This window comes from Chinchilla lanigera, unplaced genomic scaffold (genome assembly GCF_000276665.1).
Source record: "Chinchilla lanigera isolate Chin_1 unplaced genomic scaffold, ChiLan1.0 scaffold00191, whole genome shotgun sequence".
In the NCBI taxonomy this organism is placed as follows: domain Eukaryota; kingdom Metazoa; phylum Chordata; class Mammalia; order Rodentia; family Chinchillidae; genus Chinchilla; species Chinchilla lanigera.
Window position 1 is genome coordinate 728,719 of NW_004955592.1, and position 14,185 is coordinate 742,903.

Consider the following 14,185-nt stretch of genomic DNA (forward strand, 5'->3'; position numbering starts at 1 on the left):
CAGGTAATTTCTTCGGACAGTTGGTGATAACAACTGAGACTACACTTCAGAAATCAAAATACCCACTATGTTAGGGAGCAGTTTGTTTATTATGCATTGGTCTCTCTTCTAAATGGAAATAGATGAACTGCAATCAAACTATAGCTCTGACTTTATGAGCTGAGTGATCTGAAAGATACCATTTCGACAATATACACCCTCAAGTATAATCCACACATACTAGCAACTTTCTCTCTGCAATGTTGGAACCATTACATGTGAGTTAGCATGTGAGGGGGCCCTAGAGATGCCTAACCAGTGTCAACTGAAAACGAAAGTACGTTGCTTCTAGGCACATTGCCTAAGCAGAGCGTGTGACAAGAGATGGACAATATTCAGTTCCTTTCCTCAGGAAATCCACTTGGAAGTATAAGTAGGCCTCTATAAACTCTTTTAGGAATATGTGTAACACTTTTAGGATTCAGAGCACATAATTGTTTCTAGTTAAGAGAGTGATGAAAATCCATCTGTTATGTCTTGTTAGTGAATGACAGAAGAGTAAGAAATCTCATATAACTTGGGGTTATACACATTACCCAGTAATCCTTTTATTTTATTCATTGTTCATACATTTAAGTAAGATCTTTGATATAGTACAAACTGGGAATACAGCTCTTGAAAAGGATAGTTCCCCTTCCTCCATAAACCTTTGCCAGAGAGAAAGCAGATGTGAGCTACTCTTCTTCCACTTGATTTTCTTCTAGTCCCAGGTAGTTTCCAAACTTTGAAAATTTTCATTTCATGAGTGAAAATTTTTCTGTCTGAGCATAGCAGCAAATAATCAAAACGTACTGTATAATTGTCTATAAGCTGTTCGGCTACTGTCTTTCCAAATAGTTGGTCTATAGAGGCAACTAGCATGTTGTGGTCTAGAAATGCACAGTCCAGTGGACACTGTGAAGACCACTGTGGAATCCACATGCATGCGAGGTGGATCTTGGGGTTGGGAACTTCTGAGTCATTACTTCCAAGAGCATTGTTTGGAAAGTAGATCATCTGACCCTGTGCTAGGTGAGGCCAAGCTGTGTTCCTCGTTCTCACTGACAAATGTGACAGTGACTCTGGGGGAGGAGAATGAGCAGGGCTGTCTCCTTATTAATATGTCTGTGTGGGAAGTGTATGAGCAAGTGCTTGCAAACCCAGCCACAAGCACAGAGGAGTGGATAAGGGCTTGATGTCCACCCCTCCTATAGTATTGTCCACCTTGTACTTTTTTACTTTCTAAGTTAAACCTTAGTGGCTTTCTGGATAAGTATCTCCATCATTCATCACTAACCTGCCCACAACAGCCACCAGAGGCTAGATAAGGCCCTGGGCAGCAGATCAAACACCAAGAAGACAGAGTTTGTGTAATGTGACACAAGTCAAATGCCTGCTCCCTAGAATGGAGTTCAGTGACCTTGTGTAATACTGTGAGGAAGTCTCAACCTGCATTTGAAGCATTTAGATTACAAATCTAGGAAAATGGTGTGCAATGGAGATTTGTGCCAGTCTTGAAAGGAGACAACTTAAATATACTGGGGCTTTATCTAGTTAAAGCCTTCCTGTGATTAGATCCTGAATAGCACATGCCATTCCACAGGTCTACAAAAAAGTATTTCTCAACTTGTCTTGACCTCTGAAACACACAAAAATCATAATATATGTGCAATTTAGCAGGGAGAAGCAAAAAGCTACTATTGCCAAAGGTGACTACCTTGGACCTCCAAAGACCCTAAAATTGCCAGGAAAAAATTAGTACTGTGAAATACCTTCTTAATTATTCCCTACTTAAGCCCCACTTGCATTACAAATAGCCTGTCTCTCAGTGTCTGACCTTCGGGAACTGGAGAAATCTCACACACACACACACACACACACACACACACACACACACACACAGAATAAAGAAGACATTTTGAGAGTAGAAAATGAGCTTTATTAAAATATGAAATAAAAGAAGAATACAAGATATATAGTAGGGCTGAATGTGTAGGGCATGCAATCAAGTACAAAGTTCTTCACAGGAATCTCTGTGAGTCTTCATGATCCTTATTGATCTGTGCTTTATAGGACAGGGAATGGAAAGGGGAGAGCATTAGGCTGCACGAGGTTCTAGACTAATGGATTCCTCCAAAAGCTTCTGAAGGCCCAGCTCAGCAGCAGCCCCCAGAGCCGTGGCAGCAGCCAGAGCCCCCGCTGGGCTCACACTCACAGCAGTCAGGAGCCTGGTGCCTGCGGCGGTGGTGGAAGAGACGGGGCCTGTGGTGGCTCAGGCAGCAGCCGCCATCCCCAGAGCTGCAGCAGCCGCCAGAGCTGGAGCCACAGCAGGAAGGGACCGGGGGAGGGCATGGCGCTGGGCACTGTGGTGGGCACTTTGGAGGGCACTTGGGTGGGCACTTGGGTGGGCACTTGGGTGGGCACTTGGGAGGGCACTTGGGTGGGCATTTTGGGGTGCACTTGGGTGGGCACTTGGGAGGGGGCTGGCACTGCTGCTGGTTTTGCTGGCAGGACATGTTGTTGGGATGTTTCCAACCTAAAAGTTTGTAAGGAAACTGATTAGCTGTATAAAACCAAGGATATAATTTGCCTCATTAAAAATTAAACCATACATTCTGGATATTTAGTTTATATATAGTATAATGTATAAAATAATAATACAAATAGCCAGTCAATGAAACTGTAGGCAACTTAAATATATTGGGACTCTAGTTAATCACAAGCTTTCTTGTGTTTCGAACCTGAATAAAACATGTCATTAAAGATTATATACAATGGAAAGTTCCTTTGCATTTTTTCAATATACAAGAGCTTAAAGCATTCATGATTCATGAAGAATCCAACCTCTAAATAGAAATATAGTTTCCTGACAAGACTGAAACTCACATTTTTGTTAATCCAATGCCTCACCTGGAGACTACAGATGAATGGAGCCTTATTCCTGCTCATTAAAGTACATAATGAAATACACAGTCATCCCCTTTGGTCTCCCTTCCCTTCCCTCCCTCCTGCTCAGATCCCTCTGTCTTCCCAGGTTCCCACTCACCCTGGTCACACAAAGGAGCACAGACTCGTCCCTGGGGAGATGAAACAGATGAGGTCTCAGTGCCAGGTCGGCCTTTTATAGGCCCAAGCTTCACTCCAACAGGGGCAGAGGGTGGCTATTATGTCACCAGGAATTACTAGGCCATTCCTGACATTCCCTACCTCCTTGGCCCTGCCTCCAGGAATCCTTGTTACCTCCTAAGGCCCTGAATCTTGGTTGAATTCTAATGGGATGCTGTCTAGTCATATGCCTCCCTGAGGCTGAGTTCCCCAAAGAGATGCTTGGGGATTCTATAGGAGCCAGTGCTGTGACAAAGACTATAGGACACACTTTTCTGAAAAAACCAGAGGTTCATACCACAGCTTTCTTGTGGATGTATTCTATTCCAGGTTCTTCCCATCTGCCAAGATGTTCTTCTAATCCCGAATTCCATGGTCAAGCTGGAATTTCTGGGACATAGAATCAAGGCCTGTTGCGTACATCTTCCCTTCAGGGTCAGACCCTCATTCCTGACATCATACTCCTGTGGGGCTCAAGGTTTCTGCTAATAAGATTATTAAGTAGATTAAAAATAGTTTCTTCAGTTTTGGTAGTAATGATGACTGTAATGAAACTTCTTCATTTAAAATGAAACTACATTATAGGGTAGTTTTTCACTACATTATAGGGTAGTTTTTATAATAGTCTCTTAAAAACTGATGATCTGTGAACAAATTGTGACTCTAGTTTTACGAGCCATGTGCCCTCACATACTTCAGTTAGAATGTATAAATCTTCAACTCTAAAACTGACATAGGGCCAGGGATATAGTTCAGTGGCACAGTGCCTGCCTGGCAAGTGCAAAGTTGTGAGTTCAAGTCCCAGTACCAGAAAATAAATAAATAATTAATTAATAAACAATACATAACTAACTAAAATAGACATAATAGTAGCTTCCTCTCTAAAAGGGGGCCACTTATTGGGACTTAATGCACAAGGAGGTACAAAGAAGATACTAAAAAATTTCAGTTCTTTTAAGGATGTATAGTGCTTCTAATCTGCCTAGACAAATGTGTGAGACAGACACATTGACAATATTCAGTTCCTGTCCTAAGAATTTAATTTAGAAATAGCATATTAGTGTAAGCTCTTTTACAAATATTCATTATGCTTTGGAGATGCTAATAGCATAATTATTTCAACTCAAGAGGGTAGTGTAAATGAAACACCTTATTGACACTTACCAACAAATGATACAATAGTAAGAAATAATTTTGGATTACACACATTTTCCCTGTAATCATTTCATTTCCTTCATTTTCATACATTCACTGCAGACTTTCTATATGGAACAAACTTGGAATACAGATTTTGAAAGAGATAATTTCCCTTCCTTCTCAAACCTTTGGCCAGGTTTTAAGAATATATGACTTTGAGATTTTTACCAAGCTAAGACATGTCCTTTCTACAGTTTGTTTTTCTTCTAATGTCATAGTCATTGACCATTAAGAGTTCAGGTCAAGAGTGAAATGGTTTAATATCTGTACACAGCATTAATCAAAATGTATTGAAAAATCACCTACCCGCCTTTCAGTGAACATCTGTCTAAACATTTAAGATATAGACACAAATATCATGTGCACTAAGACCTAGGACCTCACAGTTCCAAAGAACACTATGAAGACCCTGTGAAATCCACATGTAAACAAGATGAAGCTTGGTATTTGGAAGCTTCTGAGTCACTACTTCCAACAAGATATTTGGGACCACAGATCAGTGTACTAGGAGAGTTCCTCATTCTCACTGACAAATGTGGTAGTGACCTTGAGGAAGAAGAATGAGATAGGCTGTGCCCTTGTGAATGTGTCTGTGTGTGAAGCATCTGCATGAGCAAGAGCTTACAAATCCACACACAAGCACAGAAGTGTGAATATGGGTTGGCTAGAAGAGTGCAAGCTGATAAGCACCTTGTCCTTGGAAAGACTGAATATATTTTTTTGTATTTCCTTGGGGTTTTTTTGTTTGTTTTAGGTTCTATGTTTTTATTTTGGTGTTTTGTACTTTTGTCCCAACATGAGAAGCCACTATGGACTGGACATCAGGCTGATGGTCTCTGATAAGTGAAGAAGAATTCTGGCTATTCTCAAGTCCACATCTCCAGTCATTTCACCAACAGTACACAAACTTTCTGAATGAGGTCTTTCTCCTCAGGTGTTTTCCTGGAGAGTCTAACAATTACAGATGCAATACTAACTAAATGAATGAATGGATGTGTGAACATTATTAGAAGAACGGTGAATGAATTATTGAGGAATCTCCTTTTACATTACATTCCCTGTACCAAAAAACACACTGACTTACCTTTTAATCCTATAAGATCTCATAAAATGATAAAAGTTTTAGTGTGAAATCAAATGAATTCTACCACAAAACCAACTAACCTCCAAAATGCCTCCTGCCACAGAGATTTTTCTCTCCTTCAGACAAGGCATAACCAAAAGTATTCATATCTCTCCTATATTCTCTACAAATAATATTTTATAGATACTTTGTATAAATTTCATTTTTTATCTCCTTCTTCTAACTTCTTCTTCTCACTTAAACTTAAAACTTCTCCTTTCTACTTAAAAAAGATATCCCCAGCCCTCACCTACTAACTCCTAAAGCAGACCTATAGCAGAGGATATGATCTACAGTTTTTAAAGAAAGTATCCTTAAACATCAACCTAAGTCCCTGGACCAATTTGCCAATGACTATAACCTTGTTGAAGCCATTATAACTCTGGGCACCAAAATATCATGCAGTAGTCTGGAATCTTGCATAGATTTCAAGAAGGAAGACAAAAGGAGAGTGAAATATTAGGAAAAATCATATATTTGTCAATAACATATAGGGATCAGGAGCTCCTAATCTTCTAGGATCCAATATGACGCTGGTGCTCTGATTCTCAACCCTGTGTAAAGTCATCCCTGATCCATTTCTGTTCTTGTATTGCTTACCTCTCAGGAACTTGATCTTTTTTGTTTTTTGTTTTTTGGTTTTTTTTTTTTTTTTGGGTTTTCTCCGGTACCGGGAACCGAACTCACGACCTTGCGCTTGCCAGGCAGGTGCTTTTGCCGCTGAGCTAAATCCCCAGCCCCTAACTTGATCTTTTTTATTTGTGACTATTGTGAGTTTATCCATAGAAGCCATGGAAGGAACACAACAAAATACCTCTGACTAGCTGTACTACAGGATCACAAGTGAAACCAAGAAGAGCAATAAGCAGGCTCAGGGGACCATCTGGACTTCTCCACACATGAGATAAAATTTCTCCATTTGTGAATGTAGAGGGAAGAGCACACCTGCAGAATTCTGATGGCAGTTATAAATGGAACTGAACGGACTTTTTACTTTTGTGTTTTTGTACATATTTTTTTCTTTCTCCATTTTCTTTCCTTTTCTCCTTTTGTGCTATTTTTGTATGTTAAAAGGAAAATGAGAATTATTGCTTTAGTTAAAATAGCATATTTCATATCAGGTTAACCCTCTCCAAAAATTATGTACAGAGAATTCAAACACGGCTTTCTATCAGAGTATTGCTTCTGTTCTTACAGCTTCCCTCAGTCTCCCATTATACTTTGATCCCTCTTTGTACTCCTTCCCACCCCTACAAACAAACTCTCAAACTTCTTTCCCACCAGTGACCCACTCTAAATATAAAAATAACATCAACAAAATCTTATCTATTTTCTTTCTTCCATTTCCTGTTAGCTGTTCTCCTTTCCTTCTTTCTGAATAATTTTCTTCTTTTTCTCCTTTATCCCAGCCTGCTTAAAATCAGTCTTATATCACAGACTTTCTCAGGTGTTTTTAAAAGAATGAAATTATTTTAAGTTTTAACTTGAATGATCGATACATGGCTGACTCTGTAGATGCTGACATACATAGGAATGATTCTCCCCTTGCAACACAGCAATCAAGACTGACCCTATTACACTGAGTAGGTTAAAGAGGTGTATAAATGTCAAAACATAACCAATGCCAAGATCACATCACCGGGAAGCAGACACTAACTAAAGAGAGCTCCACAGTAGTGTCAGAGTTCTTCTAGCCTAACTGATCTTGAAGCTGCAGAACAAAAACAGTAGAAACATGAGAAAACAAGGCAACAAGTTGCTTCTAAAATCTCTTGACTCCTCAAAAGCTAATCTCACAGGCATTGAAGTAGAGGAAATAAAAAACAAATTGGTTCAAATGTTTTGATAAGTCAAAGAAGAAACAAACACATAAGACACCCAATAAACTCAGAAAGGATGTGAATTAACTGATAAATGATTTAATTAATAACAGCTTCAACCAGCTTTAAGAAGAAAGTTGATCAAATTAAACAAAATGTGACAAGATTTGATGATCATTTCAGTAGAGAATCAGTGATAATAAAAAGAAATCAAGGGGCTGGGGATTTAGCTCAGCAGCAAAGCGCCTGCCTGGCAAGCGGAAGGTCGTGAGTTCAGTTCCCTGTACCGGAGAAAAACGAAAATAAATAAATAAAAAATAAAAAGAAATCAAGAAGAAATTCAAGATACTAAAAATTCTATTGAAAATATGGGCATCAGAAATGATCAACGTGAGGAGTGTCAGAACTAGAAGGCAGGGTGGATGTAGCAGATCATGTACTCAGGGATAATCTAAAAGCAACAAGACACCATGGAAACTGGGTCTAGCAACTGCTAAATGATTCAAACCCCCTAAGAATTATAGAAGAAGACACAACAAAAGGAATAAAAAATAATTGACTAAAATTATAGCAGAAAATTTTCTAAGTCTGTGGAAAGAATTCAACTTCCAGATAAACAAAGCATATGGAATCCCAAACATCCATAAGCAGAAAATAACTTCTTCACAACACATCATAGTCAAAGTCCCAGAAATTCAGCATAGAGAGTAATAATATCTGGTAGAGAAAACATCAACTTACAAAGACAAGCCTATGAGAATAACAGATTTCTCAACACATACATTAAAGGAAAAGAGAGCTCAGAAATATGAATGACATTTATCAAGTTCTAAATTAAAACAATCCGCAACCCAGATTAAAATATTCTAAAAAATTACTTTTCAAAATTGATGGAAAAATAAACTTTCTATGACAAACAGCGCCCAAAGAAACTCATGCCCACCAAATCAGCATTGCAGAGAGTACTCAATGGAATCCTACAAAGACACAGGAAAGCAGCATCACAGAACACACCAAAGGATAGAATATGTCTAACTGGGTGAGTAGTTAAACAAAAGAGAAAAAACAAAAGAATCAGCAGTAGAAAATTAACACAATGACAGAATTCAATAAATAACTTTCACTAACAACTCCCTATAAATGGTCTTAACTCCCTAAAAGATGCAAATTGACAGATTGAATAAAAAAACAAAACACAACTATATGTTACCTACAGAAACACATCTCATCCTCAAACAAACACAATTACTGAAAGTGGAAGGATAGAAAATGATGCACCATGCAAGTGGAACCCAATCACAGAAGGAGGAGCTATCCTACTTTAAGACAAAGTGAATAAAAAGTGAAACTGAACAGAAAAAAAGTAAAGTTGCTACATACTGGTAAAGGAACAATTGAGCAGGAAGAGAAAACAACTGTAAATATATATTCACCAAATTCTGTCACACCCAATTTAATAAAACAAATACTACTAGATATAAAAGGTCAGAAAAACATAAACACCATCACAGCAGGGAACTTTAGTACCCCACTCTCACATATAGGTCAACCAGATAAAATATCAACAAAGATATCAGAGTTGAAGCACTATAAAACAAATTGTTTGGCCTGATACCTATAGAGTTTCAACCAACAGCAAAATACATACTTTTGTGGCAGCATATGGGACTTTATTCAAAATGAACCACAACTTCAGCCATAAAGCATGATTAAATAAATAGAAAAGAACTGAAATAATCTCCTACATACTATTGGGTCACAGCAGGATGAAACTAGAAATCACTGGCAAAAGAAACCCACAAACAATACATTCCTGAATAGTCAATCCATCACAAAAAGAAAAAAGAGGGAAGAAGTTTAAAATTTCCTAGAATCAAATGACTATGGCATCACAACATACCAAAATCTATGGGACACAATGAAAGCAATTGCAAGTGGGAAGTTTATAGCTATGAATGTCCAATTTAGAAAAACACAGAAATCCCCAATGAATAACTTAAAGGGGTACATTAAGGTCCTAGAAAAGCAAAAGTAACATAAATCCAAAATTTATAGAAGAAAAGAAACTATAAAGCTCAGAACAGAAATTAATTAAATTGAGACTAAAAAAATACAAAATATTTACAAATGAAAGAGTTGGTTCTTCAAAAGTATGGAAAAATTAACAAGCCTTAGAAAAACCTAACAAGAAAGCAAAATAGACATATCAATGCAATTAGAAAAGAAAAAGGCAAAATCAAAATGGAAGACTGCTGAAAGCATAATAGTTTAAGAAACTATCTTCAAAACCTGTATTCTAAGTTTATAGGACAAATCTAGAACAAACATAAATTCCTAGACATATATGAGTTACCAATCTAAACCAAGAACATAACAAATAAGAGACAAAAAAATGAAGCAGTAGTAAAACCCTACCCACTAAAAGAGTCCAGTACTTGGTGAACTCACAGCATAATTTTGCCAGAACTTCAATGAAGGACTAATGCTAATATTCCTCAAAATCTACAATGAAACTGAAAGTGGAGAATATTGCCAAACTTACTCACTGAAGGTAGCATTGCCCTGGTACCAAAATCAGACAAGGACTTGAAAGGAAAGAGGAAAAGAAGGAAGGAAGGAAGGAAGGAAGGAAGGAAGGAAGGAAGGAAGGAAGGAAGGAAGGAAGGAAGGAATGGGAAGGAAGCTAGCTAGCTACAGGCCAATTCCCTTAATAAACATAGATACAAAAAATTCTCAACAAAATATTTACAAGCAGAATACAGTAAATCATCATTAAAAACATAATATGTCAGGACCAAGTTGGGTTCATCTCAGGGATGCAAGGATATTTCAACATACATATGTCAATAAATGTTATACTCCTCATGAATAGGACAAAAACAATATGATTATCTCAACAGATGTATAAAAACCCTACGATAAAACCCATGACATACTCATGAGTTTAAAAAGCTGACAAAAATAGATATAGAAAGACCTTACTAGAAACTGATAAAAGCCACTCATGGCAAACCCACTGCTAATGTAATTCGAAGTGAGAAAAATGAAAACATTTTCTCTAAAATCATTCAAAAAATGAATAAATCTTGTGCAAGGTTTTCTCCTGATATAAAAAAATCAGAAAATTTCCATTCTTACCACTTCAATTCAATGTAGCATCAAAATTTTAGCCAGGGCAGACAAGTAAGAGAAAGAAATAAAGTGATTCAAATAGGAAAGAAATAAGCTAAACTATCCTTATTTGCAGATAACATGATCCCTTTTATAAGAATTAGCCTAACCAAAAAAATGAAAGGGCTCTATAGTGATAACTTTATTGCCCTGGAAAAAATTGAAGGGGACATTAGAAAATGGAAGACTTCCTCTATTTTTGGATAGGCAGATCTACTATTGTCAAAAATTATATATGTATTTAATATAATTTTAATCAAAATATCATCAATTTTTTCACAGAACTAGACAAAACAATTCTAAGATTTATGTGGAAACAGAAGAGACCCACAATATGCAAAGCAATCTGAGTAACAAGAGCAAAACAGGAGACATCACAATCCTGGACTTCAAATTATATGACAAATATACAGTAATTAAAATCAGCATGGTACCGACACTAAAACAGATGTTGAACAATGGAAAGAACACAGGATGCAGAATCAACCCTAGCTCCTCCACCCATTTTATTTTTGACAAAAGGGTCAATAATATACACAGCAGAAATGTTATTCACTTTAACAAGTGGTACTGGGAAAACTGGTTATGCAAGGGCAGAAGAATGAATCTAGACCTTTATTTCTCACTCTTTACTAAAATCAAATGAAAAGGAAACAATATAAAAGTAGATATAAAAATAGAAATGTTGAATCTGCTGAAAAGAAAAAATGGTAAAATATTTGAAGATATATATATATAGAGAGAGAGAGAGAGAGAGAGAGAGAGAGAGAAGAACTTCATGAACAAAACCTCAATTGTACAAGAAATAATATCAATAATCAACAAATGGGATTATATAAAATTTAAAAGCCTTCTGCACAGCAAAGGAAAACTAACAGAGTGAGGACACAGCCTAGAGAATGAGGAAAACCTGCCAGCTAATCCTCAGACAGAGGTCTAACATCTAGAATATGTAAAGACCTAAAGAAATTAGACCTCCTCAAAATAAAGAAAACAATAAAAAATTTAAAAGAAACATAACATTCAGTACTAAGTCTTAGCTAAAGTCATAGCACTTGGTGCAAAAAACATTTCTGTTATATGATGCAGAAAGTATTTTTCAAAAGAGTATCCCAGTGAAGCTTTAATTTGTGAATGTGAAATAAAATTAAAATGACCTGAAAGAAGGAAATGAATTATTTGGTAATTACTTTGCATTACCATGAGTATGGAACTAAAATATTCACAAGAATAAACAAGAAAATCCAAAGAGTCAGAAAAAGAAACTTCTTTTTACCTGATTAGTTTCTACTATATAATTAAATTCAGTTTGAAACTCTATAAAGAAATTATATTTCCTTTAAAAAAAATCTACAATGGCCTCAGTAAAAATGTTAAGAAAAGTCATCTCAATAAGTCCTTTAGGGCTAAAGTGCATGAAACTATAAAACTTTGCTGTGAAGTATCAAAGGAAAATTGAACAGAGACACAGTTCTCTCCCATAGAATTAAAGAACAAATATTATTTAAAAAATTAATTCTTAAAAAAATTCTACCTTTCTGAAAACTTTGTTTAACCTTTGTGTAGAGCAAAATTTTATAGAGCAGTCAACTATCTGAAAAATTCCTTGATTTAATATGAAGTCTAATTGTTTCCACAGTCTTACTATTTTCAAAAAGGAATAATGAAGGGCTAAGAATAGGAACACCTGCTAGATTCCCTGGGGATAAAGCTATAAAGTCAGCTTGGATCATGTTTCTCATCCATTCTCAGAGCCCAACTGTCTCAGCTTCAGCTTCACCTTCCACCGCCGCCCAGAGACTAATGGAGGGTAGGGAGATTAGAGAGGAGGAGACAGGTAGAAATAGCCTGGAGACTTCCTTGGTGCTGAGGCAGCTCCCACAGCCCCCTAGACTTCCCAGCTGCAGATCTGAGGCTTCCCCTGCCTCATCACCCTGCAACATGCACCTGCCACAGTACACAAGTCAGAGCCCATGCAGAGGTACTCAGTGAGATTCTCCTAAATGTTTATGGTAAGATCCGCCCATGACACTCTTCCAGATGTCAATGGGGTGCACCCAAGACAGCCTGTGTCACTATTTCCACACACTCTCTACCCAGCCCAGAATGTCGCTGTGAACCAGAACTGCTGGCTTTGTACCCAACACATATGCTCCTCTTTGTTCTTCACTTACATCTTTAAATTTGTCTAGACTCCAGTTGGGACACTGGTTGCAGGGAGACAGCCAGGTGACCTGTTTCCTGACCCGAGCTGCCTTTCTTATCCACCCCATGGTGGACAATTCTCCCTCAAAAACATTGGGAGACACCCTCTACAGCTGCATAATCTTCCCAAATTGAGACTAAAGGAGACAGTAAAACAAAAGAATTGATCTCTGGCTTCATTTCTGTGGAGCCCCAGTACAGGCCCCCTGGCCAGCTGAACACAGTTTCAATATCCAAATTCTCCAGGACCATGAGAACTTCCTCCAGAGGAATGGCAAATGGTCAGAGATACCCCACATTCAAGCCTTTTTTACTCTCTGTGAGCAACATTACCTTTGTCCTACTTTTTCTGCTCTCCAAATTCTTCTCGCCAAACAAAAACTTCCTACCCCCACATCTAAAAAACACTCTCCTATTCCCATTCCCAACCCAACAACATCATCAAGCCTTTACCCTCTTCTCCACTCCTCTATTGACAAATTCAGTCCAGCTGATGATTCCCAGCCCTAATGTACAGAAACCTCCCAGCCATCCCCAGTATGTAGACAAAATATAGGAAGTGGCCTCCTTGAGCTTCATTAGAAGTTCACAGAGAGGTTTAACAAGACTCAACAAGTATGTCTATGTAGTGTATTTGGCTGCTAATTATTATTATTATTACCCAGTGTATGTTTTTATAGAAATGTTCATTATTCTTTCAGAGTTCTAGTAGCACAATTATTTCTAGTGAAGAGGTTCCTTGGTATTTGGCATATGTATTTATGACTGTTAGTGAATGATAAAAGAATGAGAAGTCTCATATAATTTTGGATTACATGGTTTTCTCCAATAATAACTTTATTCCTTCATTGTTCATACATTTACTGAAGACTTTCTTTTTTGGTAGATTCTTTATTGGTAGATTTTTAAATTACATCTTCAATTTCATTGACATATTGGTTTATGTAAAATTTTTATATCTTCTTGAATCAACTTTGGTAATTCATATGTATCTAGGAATATGTTTATTTCTTCTGTGTTTTCCATTTTATTAGAATACAGTTTCTTGAGGTAGATATTGAGGACCTTTTATGTTTCTGCAGAATCTGTTGTGATTTCACCCTGTTCATTCCTAATTGCATGGATTTAAGTCTTTTCTTCCCTTTTTTGATAAAGTTAACAAAGGTTTTGTGGATTTTATTTAATCATTCAAAGAACCTTCAATTAATTGATTGTTTGTATTAGTTTCTTAGTCTCTGTTGCATTAATTTCTGCTCTGATCTTTATAAGTGCCTTCCTCGATTTGGCCTTGACTTGCTTCTCTTTTCCTAGAAGCTTGAGGCTCAACATTAGGTTCTTTATTTGAGTTTGCTCTGTTTTCCTGTTTGGGTAGTCACTGTTATAATTTTTCCTCATAGGACTGCTTTCATTGTGTCTCGTAAGTTCTGGTATGCAGTATTGGCATTATCATTTAATTGTAGAAACTGTCCAATTTCTTTAATTTCATCTATGACATATTGGTTGTTTAGGAGGGGGCTATTTAATTTCCATGTGTTTATAAAGTTCT

At 37.1% G+C, this 14,185-nt stretch overlaps 1 protein-coding gene across 1 annotated transcript; it reads right to left on the reverse strand.

The window, feature by feature from the left end:
* Window positions 1–1,934: 1,934 nt before the first annotated feature.
* Window positions 1,935–3,125, reverse strand: LOC106147603 (late cornified envelope protein 2D-like). The gene is made up of 2 exons (XM_013509981.1): window positions 3,065–3,125; window positions 1,935–2,554 (listed from the first exon to the last, which is right to left on the reverse strand). Exon 2 carries the CDS (start codon window positions 2,532–2,534, stop codon window positions 2,175–2,177), a length of 360 nt encoding a protein of 119 aa, XP_013365435.1. The 5' UTR covers window positions 2,535–2,554; window positions 3,065–3,125; the 3' UTR covers window positions 1,935–2,174.
* Window positions 3,126–14,185: the final 11,060 nt, after the last annotated feature.

What these genes read in the sequence shown, in the direction of transcription:
- LOC106147603 (XM_013509981.1), bottom strand. Translation starts at nt 2,534, where the DNA reads ATGTCCTGCCAGCAAAACCAGCAGCAGTGCCAGCCCCCTCCCAAGTGC.